We start from the raw sequence: 16,510 nt of genomic DNA on the forward strand, positions 1-16,510 counted from the left end.
AGGTTTGACTTGTTGAGAATGCCAAATGGCATGCTGTTCTGTTTATTGAGTCTTCGTTCAAACTTCTCGCCTCAAAGCTCCACGCTGAAAGATTCTGGAAGTCGTAAATTCGTCATATAACCTTGTCTTGAAATAGGAAACCTCTTACAGGGTTAGTATAGTAAAGAGCAGATATAATACCACCAGGTGCAGGTAGTAGGCTGCTAATGTAAAACTGGCTCATGTGGAAAAAGTGATGGATACTTGTCCTAATGGGTGGCCGTACAGCCTCCTATCTAGTTAACTAATAGTTAAAACTAGTCATTGAATGCCATGTCGAGTTCCTCCCTCTCCTGAGTGGACTAGGTATTTTGATTCCAGGGGTGTTGATGCTGAAGCGAAGGCGAAGTAAGTCCAAAGGGGCTATTGGGAACGCTTAGCTATGCCATGTTTATTTGTCCACTTTAGAATGAGATCTCAGGACACAGCTGAGCCGAGGACGCCGTGTCCAGCTGACAGCCTGACAGCCTGACAGCCCTGTCAACAATATGGACAGCTCTCCCCCGTCCAATTGCAGCTCGTCACATATATTCTCATTGCGAGGCTGTGCGAGGCTGTTAGCGGGGTAAAATCATCTGATTCTCAGTCTGGTCCTCTTCACTAGGTATAAGCGCAATCAGGGATGCAGGCAAGATTCAATATCCAAAGGCCAACACTCGGTTCCTTTAAAGACAACATCCCAGTAGGACTTACATCTTCTTCCACGACTACCTAGAACAGCCTACATAGGATAGATACCCTCCTATCCACAGACCATCCTCAAGCGCCCAAAGCCCTCCGCTTTGGCTTTCTCACAATGCCTAAGGTATTGATCCTTACCCTGCATAATTCAAGCCCCAGGCAACGCACCCGCTGAAACTAAAGCATAGTCCGATATCCAAGTCGGCTGGTGGGTAATCACGGGTTGTGCCGATGGCGAACAGCAAATTACTGCAATCCGAATGCCCTATGTCCAGGTCACGGACGGAACCTGGGTCAACTGGGAGAACATTGAGAAGTGGCGAAAGGGGAGCATTCCGTGGGATATGGAAACATTTGGGAAATAGAATTATACCATTAAAGGACAGGCTTAGTGGAGCCCTGAGGGTAGGATTTACTCTAGATGCTGAATGCCGACTGCTGGATGGATGCCCGCATATTTTGAGGCAGACAGAAATTTGTTATTTATTTCTGAAATTCCTGCCGGCTAGTCCTTCGGTACGAGTATATACGAGTAACTTTCTCTGAAGTACTGTGTACTGTGTATATCCATCCATAGCTCGGTCGTCTACCTCTAGTGGGAAGTCTTGTTTAAGTAACTATTGATTTCGTCAGGTCCTCTAGACCGGGCTTCTACCGCAAGGCGCCTTGACGGTTAGGGTTAGATCGCCAGCGGCAGCAGGCAATTGCGTCTAGGAAAAGTGACAATAGCACCACTGTCGTCACAAGTCTTCCCTCAGTAAGTAGGGAAGTGGAGGCCAGTCTAATTACTTTATACTAGATCGAGCTGTCCAAGGATATTAAAGATTATGTCTCCACTTACTAAATAACAAGGCCTATTCCTATGGTGAAACTGTAATGGTGAAACGAGCGCCATCGTCTGTACTAATCATAATCTCACCCAGATCCAACTCCGCATTATGGAGCATTGACAGGACCCTGTAAGCCCAGATATCGTGTACCGCCAAGAGAAGCTTGAGCCGGGGCGCGCGACGACCAGCCCAGGAATCCCGTGATTCCTGGTCCTCTTTCATCACCCAGGCCTTGAATTTGGCCCTTCAGAGATGTAGGCAGCGGTGGACGCTTAGCATCTTTGTCTTCGAAGCGTTATTTTGGAGCCATATCAAATATCACGAAAGCTCAACATCCAAGGCCGATACCCCACGACTGTCACGGACGAGGGGGTCCGGTTGCTGCTTGATTAGGGTTTCCAATACTGCCGGTAATCCGGCATAACAGTCTGCTCCGATCTCGTACTTACCGTAGAAAGAGTCGAACAACAAGCCCTAGCTGTCCAGCAGAACAATTAGGGGCGTTATGCCGGCCATGTCCATCGCATTGACTGACGCTCCGCACTGGACCAGCTCGTGCGCCGCAACATTCAAAGCAGTCTGGCCATCGCTGTTACGCGCGTCTATATTTGCACCCGCGCGAACCAGCTCTTTTATTTTCCCCTGGGCAATCCACCCATCATCCGCTGCGTGGTACGGGGCGGTGACTCCTTTGCCATCGGCTTGGTTGACGTCGAGTATCCAGGCAATAAACTTGCGCACCGTGGCAATATTCGCTGCGAGCGCAGCATAATGAAAGGCGCTGAAACCTTCCGCATCGACAACAGATGGGCTCGCTGTCGCCATGAGCAGCATTTTAGTGATCTCGTCAGCTCTAGATCCCGCTGCCTCATGCAGAGGCTTGGGTTTGGGGTTATCATGGGCGTTGACATCCGCACCGTGCTCGATCAGCCAGCACACCCAACCCTTGTCATTTCTTCTTGCGGCGCAATGGTGAGGCGTAGCCCCTTTTTGGTCCCGTTCATTGAGGTTATCCCCAGCCCGCTGATTCCGGCCTGGTCTGAGCAACGGCGTGATGCGATGGTAGCCCAGAGAGGTCATCTTGATCAGTACGTGGATGTGACGGCATGGACTTCTCGGATTGAAGAACCCAAGAGAGGAGACCTTACTGTGCTGACGCCCCTTGACAGGATATTTGACAGATATTTTTGATGCATACCACTTCCGATATTCGCGGTTTGTATGTGCTATGGGGCATGACTGAAAGTACCTTGATGGTATGCCATCTAGGCAGAGGATCATAAGTATATGTCATTTGAAGGAAAGAGCGACCAGTTTCAAACAACTTGGCTTGCACTGTGCCTTCCATAGTCGAAAAAAACCATCAGGGGAAAGAGCCACCTGCAGGTGCTCCTTCCATTCCTATCTATAGATCAACAGTCGCTTCTCCCTTCCCCCCATCAACCCACCTCCCACCTCCCTCCCCAGGTATCTCAACCCACCCCCTCGTCCCAACAGGCGTATCCCAGCTAACCCTAACCTGACCCCCCTGCACGTTGAACGCCGCGCGAAACCTCCCCAACCCCGTCGTAAACCCCGCCTGCACCTCCTCCAACCCCTCAAACCCAAACGTCCCGGGCTTCAAACTCCACTCCTTTCCCCTCGGCCTCGTAACCCTCAAGCCAACCGCAAACTCCGTCAACGTACTTGTCGGCCCACTACTCCACCCATGCGCGTGCGATACATACCGCGGGTCATTGCGGTATCCTCTATCCCCCCTATATCCCCAGGATCCGTTGACCAGGAACCCCTCCGGCACGGTCGACCGCGTCCCGTTGGGGTGAGTGAGGTACCACCCCCATAGGTTTTGGATGAGTTGCAGGGCGCGCTCGGGGTGGCCTGAGGTGAAGTGGCCTTCTAGTTCGATTGAGCTGATGAAGGGAGAGATATTGCCCGGGAGTTCGGGGGAGTGCGGGCCGATGGGGGTCCAGAGGGTGGTTAGGTAGGATGAGATTGAGGAGGACTCGGTGCTATCGACGGGAAAGATGGAGTAGGCGAGGGCCATGCTGTTGGCGTCTTGGGGGTGCAGGTTCGTGTTGGTGGGGCTGTCTTTGAAAGCGCCTTTTGCAGGGTCGTAGAGGTGCTTGATTATGGCGGTGCGGAGGGACGATGCTAAGGCTGTGTAATTCTTGCTGTGGTCGTCTGCGTAGGGGGCCAGGAATGCGGCGGTTGTGAGGGAGCGGTATAGCCTATCTCTGTTAGTTGGTGAGAGAATGACAATAACTTTGGGAGGACATACAGCATGTTCGCCGAGCTAGCAAGGGTATCATAATTCCAACGTCCCCAGTCCGCCGTCTCAGTAGCATTCATAATCCCGTCTGCTGTGATCTTCCCGAGACTATACTCCAGCGCCGTGACATATCGAGGCCAGACATCCAACAAGAAGCCATAGTCCTCTGTAAACAGGAAATAGTTATATGTCCCGATAATCGTCCAGAGATGGTACGCTGCGCACACAAACAACATCAGCATGCCACCACCCCAAAATAATCCAAACCTTGAATAACGCAAAAGAAAACATACTATCACTATCCGCCCTCAAATAAGGCGGCCCCGCCTTCGGCAACAACCCATCATCTTCCTGATTCCCCCAAATAGCCCACAGCGCATTTCTCGTACTCTCTAAATCCCCCGTACTTACACTCGCAGCAGGAACAGCAGTTCCCATATCGCCGATCCAAACCCACCGATCTCTCTTCGCGCCGTCGAGCAGGACTGTATCGCCCGGCCCGCAAATCGCACTGTTATCCCACCCTGTCGCGGAACTCACGCTTACGCGGCCTGTATCGTGGGGAACGGAGTTCGTTTGGAGGGTGTAGGCGCCGGCGTACCAGATCTTGTTGAAGAGGGGGTTGGACGAGTGGAAGTACCCGCTGTAAGCGCGGAGGTCGGACCAGGTTGGTTGGATGGAGAGTTCGAGGGTTATGTCTCTTATCTCTATTGCTACCTCCTCCTGGGATTCTGAGGAGGATGAGGTCAAGAAAAGCGTGAGGTAACGAAACCCACCCCTCAATTTCTTATCGGGCATTGTATACACCCCCTCGCCGTTCTCAAGGGAGGCAAGTAGTGCGCCATCCGCCCCCGCCCCGCCATTCGAGTTATCCGACTCGCGTCCGATATAATCCTTGGCTTCGGTGAATGCTAGTCCTAGTGTGAGGTTTGGTTCCGAGGATGTATATTCAATGCTGATGAGGCCGCCGACTTCGATGCCGAAGTCGAAGACTAGCCCGGGGGATGATGCTGGGAGGGATAGGGAAGAGTTATAATCTGAAATGTAGGCTCCGTCTGGAAGAGAGAGGATGTATTTTGGCTGGATGTTTCGCGAACTGGGGGCGTAGTTGTTTGCGTCCCAGGGGCCTGGGAAGGATGGTGTTTTGGGTCCGGTGCAGGGTGTGTTTCGCCAACATTGTGCTGATGTTTCTGTTGCGAAGGTGAAGGCTAGGATGAGGATCGGTATGCAGAGGTCGCGCATATTGTCGTTTTTGTTCGTCGTGGCTTAGGGGTGTGACATTACGACATGGGAAATGGTGAAGGAACTACAAAGTAGAATAAATATAATGTCTCCATGCTGGACGTTATGGGCTCGCCTGATCAACGCCTGCAAAGGCTGCAAAGGCTGCAATTGCTGGCATTAATTGCCCGCCTCAGCATGATCATCGAGGAATCGGCTTTTCTGGGGGATATTGGAGCGTGCATGGGGCTCGGTTGATCTCTCTCCGAGATGCCCCGGATACCCAAGTTCCAGATGGGTGCGGGGTAGCTAGGGCTTGCTTGGTTGCTGGATTCTGGTCATGAACTGAAAAACACCACACCACCAAATTAATTCTTCCCTAGCATACTGCACTAAAGAAATCAACTCGATCAACACTCTCCCGTCGAACTCCCCCCCTCACAAACCTCCCCATTACACTCAAACCCGCGTGGGCTCACAACATTTCCACAAAGATAACTATCCGCCTTCGTCCCATTGCCAAACTCCAGATCTACATCAAACAGACCCAGATTTGTGCACGGCGCAACGGCACTACACTGGAAGCTCGTGACACGGCCGGACTCGGTCGTCCCATTGAGATTAGCGACGGTGATGTCGCGGATCTGGAACTGCGAGTTCGTGCAGTTGCCGTCGCCGGGAGCGCCGATGAAGCGTGTGCATTGGCTTATTGCCACGGCAGAGCCGCGGAGGGAGGTTGTGCTTAGGCCTTTGAAGAGCATGTTTGACGCGTCTGTTCGGTATTTGTTAGCTTGTATATAAGTGTATAGGAAGGAGGGCTCACAGCCTAGTCCGCCGCCGCCACCGTTAGGCGGGTAGCCGTTTTGATCGTCGGTCCAGGTTTTGAAGTACACCTAGAGACATCATGAATGATTAGTGGAGCATTAACTACGAGGCTTGTGCGCGGGAAACTTACCGCGTGAAGTGTATTATCGAAAACAACATTCTCAACATTGATTCGCTCAACGACTTCATACTCATCATTGAGCTGTCCGATACTGCCAATTGCAATGCCGAGACCGTTGTGGAACACCGAGTTCTTCAGGCTAATATCGGTGCTGTTTGCCTTGAAGGAGATGCTGTCGTCGCCGTTGTAGACCGTCAGGTTGTTGAAGCTGATGTGGGAGGATCGGATGGTGTCTGCGCCATCGGTGTTTGCTGGCGACCCATGTCAGCGAGGCTTTGAATTTAGGGCAGGGGCCTTACAGCTATCAACGCGGTTTCCGGTGTTGTTGACAAGAATACTGTCGAATTCCACATAGTGGGAGTATATAATCGCCAGCGTCCTAGCACGTCAGCAAACAGTATCACAGCATGAACCCATTAACTATCACGCACAGACATACCACATCTGACTCCTCAGAAAGTTCACCCCCTTAACCACAGAATTTGTCAACCCACTAATCGTCAACGCCACCGGCCGACCCGGATAATTCGACGTATTCTCCTGCTCCTGAATCCACTCATACCAATAATCACCATTCCCGTCAAGCGTCCCAACACCATACCCGTTCAATCTCACATTATTCCCACCTAGTATCCACGCCGTCGACTGGTTCTGGTACCCTACCTCAAGACTGTTGTTGAGCCAGTAGTGGATGTCCGTGCTCCAGAGTAAGTTCCCGTGGAGTTCGATGTCCACGTCATCGAGCCAGGATGTGTTCATGACTGAGTTGACATAGTACGTTGTCGGCTCAAAAACTACCCTTCCACCGCGTCCGCAACGCTTAAATGCGGAGATAATCGCCGGGGCGTCATCGGTCTCGTTCGTGCCGGAAGCTGGAACGATGCAGGTTTTCTGGGGTGAGATGGTTCCTGCAGAGGCCCAGGACAGGACATTGAAAGAAACAATTGCTCGCAGGAAGCGCATTGTAGCTGTTAGACTGCTGGTAATAGCAACGGAGCCAGGGAGAGTTAGGTGGCTGTCACAATGTTTTAATTATAAAATGGAGAGCTGGCTGCCGCATTGTGTCTTTCCAGGCCGGCAGGGCCACTGTATTGTGTTTCTTGCCATCTCTGGGCCCAAGACCAATTCTTGCACAAATTAAATGAGCCCTTCCCCAAGAACTATATCAAAGGTCTCGGTATCAAGAAAGAGTTTATGGAGATCTCCTGATTCTGCGGGGAAATGCGGGGTTTCTTGCTGCTGGATTCAACCGAGCTTCGGGAGAATTACCAGCGAGGATCATCATGACCATCATTAGGTCAAGGAACAAGCCGGGGAGTTGGCACATGCTCACAGAGATACTGTCGCGGTCGAGAAGCTCCAAAAGCTGTCGTTGATTCAACCGATTGATGTTTACCTAATGCAAGCATCTGTCCAGCCGGACGGGCATGGCTGATGGCTGATTGTCGTGTTAGAGACGGAAGGTGCAAAGGTCGACCCAAGGCCGGACGCTCTTTCTCCAATCGCAGACGGTTTGTAACTAACAAGGAAATAGCAACCTGGCCCCGTTCAAACCTGGAAACAAAATAGGAAGGAGCGTTTTGTGGTCCGAGGGACGAGGGCCCTCACTACTATAGTAGCGGCGCGGGACTAAAGCCTGATGCAGGTATAAGCGTACTAGGAGAGAAGGAGCTCAGCTCTATGATATTATAACACCTAGAAGAAACCGGGCGGAGAAATGTCGCTCAGTCAAGAAAGTGAAAAGGTGGGATACTCCTATATATTTTGGTGATAGCGGCATAAGAGGTAGCGAGCCCTCTACATACCCGTGCCAACAGTACCTCTGGCCTCCTCACGGTATCAAAAGAAGCCAATGTCCATCAATCTGCTCCTGACAATGTACGTGTTACCAATGCCAAAGTCACCAACCACCCGATTTCATCTAACCCAACCAATCAATCATAAACCAAGCTCCCTATTCCTCCGGAACATAAGGCGTCTCATACGGCCTCTCCGCCTGCGGCGTAATGCGCGCCAGATGACGTCTCTCCCCGGTAGTCCAGTCAACGATCGCAGAGTGCGCGGTGACGCGGTTCTAAGTAGATGTAAATATTCGATAGCTTCACGCTTTCTTTCCCTTGCTAGTGGTATAAGTAAAGGACAGGGACAGGGCACTCACATCCCAAACAACAACCGTCTTCGGCGACCAGCGCACACGAGCCTGGTAGTCGATTCCTCGGCCGATGTGGTTTAGTAGGAATGACAGTAGCGCATCGCTTTCTTCTTTCTTGAGGCCGACGATGCTGCGGGTGACTACATATCATCGCGCAATCATTAGCCAGTCCGCCGTGATGGAGAACAGAAAGGAGAGAGAAAGAAGGTAGAAGATGGATCCAACTCACACCCCCCATTAACAAAAAGTGCCTTCTCCCCCGTAACCGGATGCGTCCTGACAAGCGGATGCTCATGCTTAACCGGTTCCCGTCTAACAACGCCCCCTCTACTCTTCGAGAACTCCGCCTGCTCAACCCCACTATGCACAGCTTTCAACCCATGAAGGCGCTCCTTAATCGCCGGCGACAACCGATTATACGCCTCAACCTGGTCCACGAACGCAGTGTCCCCGCCTACCTCGGGCGTATCAAGGATATAAAGGAACGTAGTCCCAGGCGGCTGCGCCTCATACGTGACATCCGAGTGCCAGGCAACGGTACTGTTTTTCCCCACGAAGAAGGAGTCCAATTCGCCTTTTGAGCCGTTGCGGTGAACTAAATGGATTTCGGGATATCCCTCTGGTTGGCCCGACGTAGGGTGGATATGGTGTCTCCCGAAATACCCTCCGAAATCGAGAGCCTCGGCGATAGGGAGGTCAGCGAGGTCTTGGTCTCGGAAGACGACAACCTTGCGCTGCGCGACGAGGAGAGCGAGTTGGTCTTTTCCTTCTTTCGTGAGTGAGGAGAGTTGTACGCCGGTTATTTCGGACCCGATTGAGGGGGTGAGTTTTTGGATCTTGACGCCGGGTTTCAGGAGGTCGGGGAAGGTGGGATCTGCGGTGGCGCCATGGTCAATGTGTGTGAACGGTTGCAGGGGTGGGTATTTCTCGCTGTGGTTCCAGGTTGGGAGGTAATGGGGGTACTGTATATAATCCTCAAAGTTAGGGCTCGGTTTTGAGACTAGGGGTATGAAGCGGGAAGAGAGGCAAACGCTGGCAGTTGTAGTCCCGCCCTCTTCATCGATGATCCGTCTGATCTTCGGCTTTGTTTCGATTGTAGATGTAGCCTCAGACTCAGTAGGAGCCTTGACGGGCACGACGATGTCGGCCTTGGGTTCTTCAGCAATGGAGGGGGCCATTTTGTAAATGACTCTTGTACATTTACCAAGCAGTGTAGACTTGGAAAGTGTTCTAAAGCCATCCAACAGAACCTTTAAAATTATATAATACCCCTCAACCCCTCCTCGCATCATTGCTCAGCAAGATCGCGTATGAACCCGAGATCATAAGGTCGGCGTTAAGTATACAGTTGGTAGAATACTACACAGAATCGGACTTCGGCGATTACACCATGTACTCCAACAATTACTATATATGATCTGCTAGCAAGTAGTACAGAGTAGATCCGGGGGAGGTTGTCCACGTGCTGCAGGAGCAAGCATTGCGTGCGATGGACCATCATAGCACCATATTAGAAATCGGGGAGGTGATGGAGAAGAAGGTCGTATGATCAAGATATTACTTGTGACGGCGGAATAAATAAAACTGTTTCGGGCTATTAGTGAGTAAAGTTTCCCACTTCGAATACAGTACATAGTATAAGAGTATAAAATGTATCAAACAAACGGCGGCAGTATCCCACACCCCCCAAGAACAGCACTCAGCTTCTCGCTATAACCCACCCCGTCAATCCCCGATGGAGCCTCAGAAAGAGCAAGATCATCCTGCACCCAAACCCTCTTCACAAACTCCCTCGACAAAAACACCGACCGCGAATCATGCGATTTCTCCGTCCGCTCAAAGGCATCAAGCACAATACACCTCTTGGAATCACTCTTCGCCTCGCACCCCAACACGAAAAGCGGGAATTGGCGGGGACAGGATGTCGTGATGGGGAAGTTATTCAACGACTGCGTGATTCGGCGGTCCGTTACTGAGGATTCTTCAAGGGCGCCATTGCTCGCGCGGTTTAGATAGACGAAGATAGCATGGTAGAAGAGTTCGAGGATTGGGTCTGATGTCGGGGAAAAGGGGAGCGGTTTTATAAGCTGTGCCAGAGTCTCTATCGTGTAGGCGCTGTTCTTCATGGCTTGGTTTCTCGGCGAGAGTGCCTCACAGCCGTACTCGAGGAGCTTGAGCATGGTCGTGACGAGCGAGGCGGTCGAACTGGGGTTCACGATCTCGTTCACAGGCAGGATCTTGTATATTGAGGTCGGGGTCTTGCCTATTTCCGTGCACAGCTGGGCAGGGAAGCAATTGTTGTGTGGCTCGCGGTTCCAGTGTAGAGAGCTGAATCGCGCCAGGGCGTCATGGTAGTGCACCCAGTCGAGCAACGTGGAAACGTCGCTATCGATATCTCTACCACGACCGTACCGGTATTGACTGAGATACGAGGCCTCGATGATCTTCTTCACGCCCGTGATGTAGAACCTCCATTGCCCCGACGTGCACGACGCTTCGTGAATCTCAATTGAGCAGAGGAGCATCCCTGCGGCGACGTGGAAAATCTCCGTACCGAGGATGCAGATCTTCGATGCCTCACCGAGGGCTTTTATGGCTGCGATCTTGAACTCGAAGCCTTGGCCTTGCATTCTACGTCGGTGGAGGGAGGACAGGGCGAGGATTGCGTTCCGGACTGCTGTGGCGGCGGGGGAGGAGGAGCTTAGGGCCATGCGTAGCAGGATCCGGCCTAGTTCTTGAGGGTCATGGCCGAGTATTGCGAGGCACTTGGATGCAGTGTGTTCAACTCGACCAGGTCAGCCTCTAGTTCACGTTATCGATAAGTGAAACACACAGTAATCGATCAACTGCCCATCAGTATCATTATACATCACGTAGCTAAAAGAGACAGGAGCTTTTAAAGCCACCTGCGTATACTCTACACCACACCTATCAGTACCGCCTAATATATACCAAAACACAAAGGAGGCCTACCATTAGACAACGACCCAAGTAAATACCGATGCATCTCAATATCCCCAGACGACGCATTAACTTGGAATGTGGACGCCTTGGGCGATTCCAGCGTTGCGACTCGACGCGGCGCGCGACTAACCACAGCCCGCTTTGCATCATTCGCTCGCGGCCACGAGAGGCGCACCCCGTAACCCTTGCATGCTCGGTTTGAGTGGCGGCACTGCGTACATGTGGGGAGGGCCCTATCGCAGGCGATGCGCCGGTCTAGTATGTATTTGTCAGCGGTCATTAGCGAGAAAGTAGAACGTACTAGAGGAAGGAAGAAGTACCTCTACAAGTCCCGCAGCTTCTTGCCATCTTTTCGAAACCAAGGTCTATAGTAGAATCAGTAGTATGTAGAATCGCGAGAAGTTGCCTGGATTTTGAACAAGGTGCAAGGGTGGAAGATTATAAATGCAAGACTGACCCATGGGCCTGAGGTGGCTGAGATCAGCCCTAATCCAGAGATGGAATAGACCTTTTGGCGTCCAATAATCTTGCAGTTTAGCTTGCAAGACACTTAAGCTTATCCGTTTCAGCCGCTTGGCGGCAACTTTTCGCGGTGCTAAATACACTAGGTGGACCTGTTGCTGTTTGGAGTAGATGGTTGTGAAGTATAGGATATGGATACCTGGAATGCGTTGGAATGATGCTTTGAAATCAGGGAGTATTTCCCGGAGGAGCAGCTCAGGTATAAATATGAGTATGGTCTTCGGTGAACTCTGCTCTTCAACAACATCAGAAAATAAAATCAGAAAGAAATAGCAACGAAGATTACTACAAACCACGTGCAACTCATCATGCCTTCCTACGCCATCACCGGAGCCTCCAGGGGAATTGGTGTACGTGCCTGACACTCCCACTTATTTATTAGATGATATCCTGACCTGTCTCTAGTGGGAGCTCGCCCGCAACCTCTCCAGCGACCCCTCCAACACGGTCATCGGCCTCGTCCGCAACAAGCCCGCAACCGACAAGCGCGTCGCCGAGGAGCTCTCTGATCGCACCAACGTCCACATCCTCCAGGCCGATATCACCGACCTCCAAGCTCTGAAAGCCGCAGCTGTCGAAACCGCACAGATCACCGGCGGTGGTTTAGACTACCTCATCGGCAACGGAGCCTTCCTCTCGACCGACGACGCATATGACCCGATTAGCGTCCTGTACGTCCTAATCGACCCCTTTGCACTTGTCATTTCGATAAGAGCTAACCCGGAACAGTGACCAAGAAGACCCCAAGAAATTCGAAGCCCTCCTCCTAACCTACTTCCAAACAAACGTTATCGGCAACATCCACCTCTTCAGCACCTTCACCCCACTGATCCTGAAAGGAACTGCCAAGAAAGTAATCCACATCACTAGCGGCCACGCGTACACCGACCTCTACCTGGATAACGGCGTTGACGTATCCCCCGCATACACGATCTCCAAGGCGGCCGCGAACGCAGCGACGGCGAAGTTCAGCGCTGAGTATAGCAAACACGGGGTTTTGTTTTTGAATGTTTGTCCGGGGGTCGTTGATACGGGGCATTTTGATGGTTGTAAGTTTGGTTTGATTCGCATATGCCTGAGCCGCAATGAGGGCTCGAGGAATGAGGTGCGCTGACGGTGCGTTGCAGTGACGGAGGAGCAACAGCGCAAGATCGGGCCGACGCTCAAAGTCTTTGCGGAACTGGGTGGTCCCAGCTTCAAGGGACCGAGGCCTGTTCAGGATTCTGTCAAGGATATCCTTGCTGTGATTGAGAGCAAGAGCGTGGCGAATGGGGATGGTGGTCGCTTTTACTCGCACAAGGGTGATACCAAGACCTGGATTTCTTAAATACTGGGCACAAGTTGCTAGTCCAACGCAAATTGGCCGGAGATGGGGGGTAGCTAAATGCGAGTGTATGGAGCTGAGGAGAGTTTGTTAAATTGAATTGCATTCCATCCATCGATCTTTTGAGCCGCTAGGTACGATCCCAAGGCCGCACCTACTTTGTCCGTTACGATGGTCGTGGTACCTAGCTCTTTCCTCCTGGGGGGATGTACTACAAGAACGATTTCAAGTCACTTGGCAATGAAGCAATTAGAGCAAATAGTAGTCGTCAATTTCTCTCCACTAAAGTACATCTCTGCGCCTATACAGAATATGCAATGGAACGGCCCAGCCGCCTTCGTTTCGCCAAGGTACATAAAGATGGCGCTATGTCATGTATGCATAAAGTCATTGTCGTGTCTTGTCGTGCTTATGTTTCTCTATCCCATCATAAGCTCTGGTAATCTTGACCTCCCAGACCTCTGGTCTGACATTGGGATGCCTGTTGGGTTCCAAGCGCCCAATACCCTCTTAATCAAGTCCGCGTCTCGCAGGAACCAAAGCGCCCATGTTGCGAGGGCATACGTGACCAGCAGCAGCATGATAGTGTTGGTGTTTTGCGAAGTATTTGGGTTGTTTGAATGGAATAGATGCATGCACACAAGTGACTGCACTGGGTTAGTAGAAGTTCGGGGAAGCGTACAGGGCGACTCACTGCTACAAGTCCCACTGAGAGGTAGTACCCGGTCGCATCCGTAAAGCCTGAAGGGTAGAGATTCTGGTCGTCATTGTTGATAGTCAAGATAGGTTCTTTTGGCACTTCTTTGATCGTTTCCTGCCGGATCTCTTCATCGATGAGAGTGGATGTTTCCGACTCTGGAGCCTCAACCTGAGGCTGCATTACATCAGCTGGAAAATCGTGCGATTGGTCCTCGTGTGCAGGTTGTAATTCATCATTCCATTCGCTTGAATCGTCCCATTGGTTTGATGTCCATTGATCTGCCTGGTCCCATCCCCCCGACTCGTCCTCGGTTTCCCACCCGTCCTCATAGACGATCTGCGCCGGTGGTTTTACGTATTTCTCTGTGAGGACATCCAAATACTTGTTCTGCTCAGCCAATTGGGAGCGAATGTCGTGGAGCGCGTCGATTATGTCCTTGATGTGATTGCACAGGTCGCTTTCCCCCGAGCGTTCATCAGATTCATTCGAGAACTGCTGCGCGTCGTCACCTGGAAATTCCCCGGGTAACATATTGACAGTGATGCTATAAATCGCGAACGATGGTCATGATACGAGGTCTTCTGAGTCAAAGAAGAGTTGAGTTGGTGTTGGGCGCGTCGCCTTTGCACAGCGCACACCGCACTTTCCCCAAAGCCCTGACCCCTCACCCTAATTTAGTGCCCTATCGACCGAGCCTTTGACCACCAGCGCACACTCCACACCGGACATTTCAGTCTCACGCGGATTTCAAGGTCATTCAGGGAATAAGGGTATTGCGAAGAGAATTGTAAACCAATTGGCCTGGAGCCTGAAGGAACAACCCCTGTCACTCCTGCCTTTCTGCGGCCCGTGCAGTCTCAACCGGCCGATCTCACCCTCAACAACAGCAGATCCACTCGGCGCCCCAATTCCAGTCCAAGTTTAGACGGTCTCCACTCTTTGTCAAGACAAAAATCACCCGCAGGATCCTTTCCGAGTCCCGAGGCTTTTCTTTTGCTTGATGGGTAGGAGCTTAAGAGTGAAGAGCAAATGCAGTGAGTGACTGTTGATGAGCTGCGCAGCATCAAAATTCCTGGCCCAGATGATCTATTTAGCGTGCAGAGTTCGCATGCTCAGGAACTGTGCATCAGCTGGAACCAATAGAGCACGTTGGAGAAAGGAACACGTGGAGACGGCTCTAACGCACGGCCTTTCAATGTTTGCCTTGAGAGGATGGCAGTGCTCTATTCATGAACCGAGTCTCTTCATAGTCACAGCCCCCGACGTGATCCCCGAGCTGCTTTTGAGCCAAGATGGAAGTATACTTGTCACGTATTTACTGCGTGCCCGCCACTGGCTGAACGGTACCTCCACTTGCATGACTGCTTCCGATGGAAGGCATACATGACGAACGAATAGCTGAGGAAGAAGAAGTGAAAGGATGACCCCTATCCTCCAAGGTCAGCGATAGCTCGAATTGTAGCCTTCGACAGGCTCTTATTTGGAGCTACGAGACTATGTTCCAACCGTAGAACGTCAGATACCGCCTGCAGTGTAGGAGAGATACATATAGCCTGGTCGGAAAGCCAAGTTTGGCTCGCCGTTGACGGCATTCAGCCCGACTGCAGGATGCTTCAGACAGAACCAAATAGATTGTGAGAACGCCATGTCAGTAGTCGAGGTGGCTGGCGGGCAATAGCCAAGGAAGGACCACAGCAAGAAGGAGCAGCATTCTGTCTGAACCTCATCACACCTTCCTGCTGACGAGAGCAGGAAGGAACGGTGTCCTGTCTTTATTATAGAACGGAGCAGCCAAGCATGTCAGTCACGTCTGCTGTCAAACTAGAAGTCTATATACTGCCATCAAGGGAAGAATTTAGCATCAAGCGGTTCAGTTTAAGATACGCGCGAGTCAACATCGGGGTTGACGATCGAGATCACTATAACAATGGCTTCTTACTATTAAAAACTATTCCAAGAAGTACATGATAATCGATAACGGAAAAAGAAAACGGACAGAATGGGCAGGCACTGGAGGTTCGGATCACGCGCTCTTTCGGACTTCATCGAGCATTCAACCAATCTAAACAAGCAACCATTCACAATGATTGCAGACCTCTGCTGGCTTCCGATCTTTGTATGACTGCACTGTCACCGGGTACAATATGTGAATGTTCTGGAGGGGTGTCAAGAGGTGCAGACCACCTCCGCTTGTCAAGGTGATACAGGGTTAGGGCTCGCTTCCTGGTGGTCTGGTGAATCTCTTCATACTTAATGGTGCAACCGAGTTCGATACCAATCTCGATCCTACCTTTCCATAACCGCATCAAGTTATCAAGCCATCAACTCAGCACTCAGCTACTCCGTAATCAATGTTAGCTATGTTCCACAAATCATCTTCCGACCATTCTCCCTCCCCAAGCCTTCCGAGCACTTCCTCAAAGTGCTCAAAGCTACCGCAACGGAAAGGGGGCAAATGGGTCATTTACATCCTTGAGTACTGTCGTGTCAAGGGTGTGTTGGCCCAGGAGGATGTCCAAGTCCTCTTTTGAAAATGTGCTGATTTTTTGTTTTGTATTCTTGCTGTGAAGTTTAGTATTGTGGTGTTACGTATATGCTACAATAACGTATATAATATGATACTGCAGATTGATTGTTTTTGAATAAATTGACCAATTGATTCTAGCCTAACTGTTCTGCATAGTGTAATGAGAGATTGAAGCCCTATAAGCAAGTAAATGCGCTGCTAGCATTTATGTAACCAATGGTTAAGAAATTCTGCCAACAATCTGCCCTATCATTATACAAACGCGTTTCCTTAAAAAGTAAATCGAAATTTATGATGTTTAGAGCTTAGCCATCCAGCGTCTGTACTTTTCGCGC

At 51.1% G+C, this 16,510-nt stretch overlaps 7 protein-coding genes across 7 annotated transcripts; 2 read left to right on the top strand and 5 right to left on the bottom strand.

The window, feature by feature from the left end:
• Positions 1-835: 835 nt before the first annotated feature.
• On the top strand, positions 836-1,085 carry BDV17DRAFT_294481 (uncharacterized protein; the record flags this gene model as incomplete). The annotated part of the gene is made up of 2 exons (XM_073762845.1): positions 836-844; positions 909-1,085. The coding sequence occupies 2 exons, from the start codon at positions 836-838 to the stop codon at positions 1,083-1,085; spliced, it is 186 nt and encodes a 61-aa protein (XP_073612256.1).
• Positions 1,086-2,024: 939 nt separating this feature from the next.
• On the bottom strand, positions 2,025-2,630 carry BDV17DRAFT_294482 (ankyrin repeat domain-containing protein; the record flags this gene model as incomplete). Its single annotated transcript, XM_073762846.1, has 1 exon — positions 2,025-2,630. One exon carries the CDS (start codon positions 2,628-2,630, stop codon positions 2,025-2,027), a length of 606 nt encoding a protein of 201 aa, XP_073612257.1.
• Positions 2,631-2,955: 325 nt separating this feature from the next.
• Positions 2,956-7,277, bottom strand: BDV17DRAFT_300310 (pectin lyase fold/virulence factor; the record flags this gene model as incomplete). Its single annotated transcript, XM_073764028.1, has 9 exons — positions 2,956-3,778; positions 3,829-4,036; positions 4,113-5,027; positions 5,456-5,812; positions 5,864-5,933; positions 5,996-6,237; positions 6,286-6,365; positions 6,426-6,894; positions 7,256-7,277. 9 exons carry the CDS (start codon positions 7,275-7,277, stop codon positions 2,956-2,958), a joined length of 3,186 nt encoding a protein of 1,061 aa, XP_073612258.1.
• Positions 7,278-7,940: 663 nt separating this feature from the next.
• On the bottom strand, positions 7,941-9,316 carry BDV17DRAFT_300311 (TauD/TfdA dioxygenase family protein; the record flags this gene model as incomplete). Its single annotated transcript, XM_073764029.1, has 4 exons — positions 7,941-8,060; positions 8,145-8,278; positions 8,368-9,100; positions 9,170-9,316. 4 exons carry the CDS (start codon positions 9,314-9,316, stop codon positions 7,941-7,943), a joined length of 1,134 nt encoding a protein of 377 aa, XP_073612259.1.
• Positions 9,317-9,793: 477 nt separating this feature from the next.
• Positions 9,794-11,382, bottom strand: BDV17DRAFT_294486 (transcription factor domain-containing protein; the record flags this gene model as incomplete). The annotated part of the gene is made up of 3 exons (XM_073762847.1): positions 9,794-10,923; positions 10,972-11,055; positions 11,112-11,382. The coding sequence occupies 3 exons, from the start codon at positions 11,380-11,382 to the stop codon at positions 9,794-9,796; spliced, it is 1,485 nt and encodes a 494-aa protein (XP_073612260.1).
• Positions 11,383-11,932: 550 nt separating this feature from the next.
• BDV17DRAFT_294487 (uncharacterized protein) lies at positions 11,933-12,951 on the top strand (the record flags this gene model as incomplete). The annotated part of the gene is made up of 4 exons (XM_073762848.1): positions 11,933-11,974; positions 12,030-12,295; positions 12,354-12,673; positions 12,752-12,951. 4 exons carry the CDS (start codon positions 11,933-11,935, stop codon positions 12,949-12,951), a joined length of 828 nt encoding a protein of 275 aa, XP_073612261.1.
• Positions 12,952-13,234: 283 nt separating this feature from the next.
• On the bottom strand, positions 13,235-14,382 carry BDV17DRAFT_272233 (uncharacterized protein). The gene is made up of 2 exons (XM_073758868.1): positions 13,643-14,382; positions 13,235-13,595 (listed from the first exon to the last, which is right to left on the bottom strand). The coding sequence occupies exons 1-2, from the start codon at positions 14,177-14,179 to the stop codon at positions 13,368-13,370; spliced, it is 765 nt and encodes a 254-aa protein (XP_073612262.1). The 5' UTR covers positions 14,180-14,382; the 3' UTR covers positions 13,235-13,367.
• Between the last annotated feature and the right edge of the window lie 2,128 nt (positions 14,383-16,510).

This window comes from Aspergillus undulatus (genome assembly GCF_047715775.1).
Source record: "Aspergillus undulatus strain CBS 261.88 unplaced genomic scaffold BDV17scaffold_54, whole genome shotgun sequence".
Classification (NCBI taxonomy): Eukaryota; Fungi; Ascomycota; class Eurotiomycetes; order Eurotiales; family Aspergillaceae; genus Aspergillus; species Aspergillus undulatus.

Coding starts and splice junctions, on each gene's coding strand:
- BDV17DRAFT_272233 (XM_073758868.1), bottom strand. CDS start 14,179: ATGTTACCCGGGGAATTTCCAGGTGACGACGCGCAGCAGTTCTCGAAT. Junction 13,596..13,642: donor TCTCAGTGGGACTTGTAGCA/GTGAGTCGCCCT, acceptor AACCCAGTGCAG/TCACTTGTGTGCATGCATCT.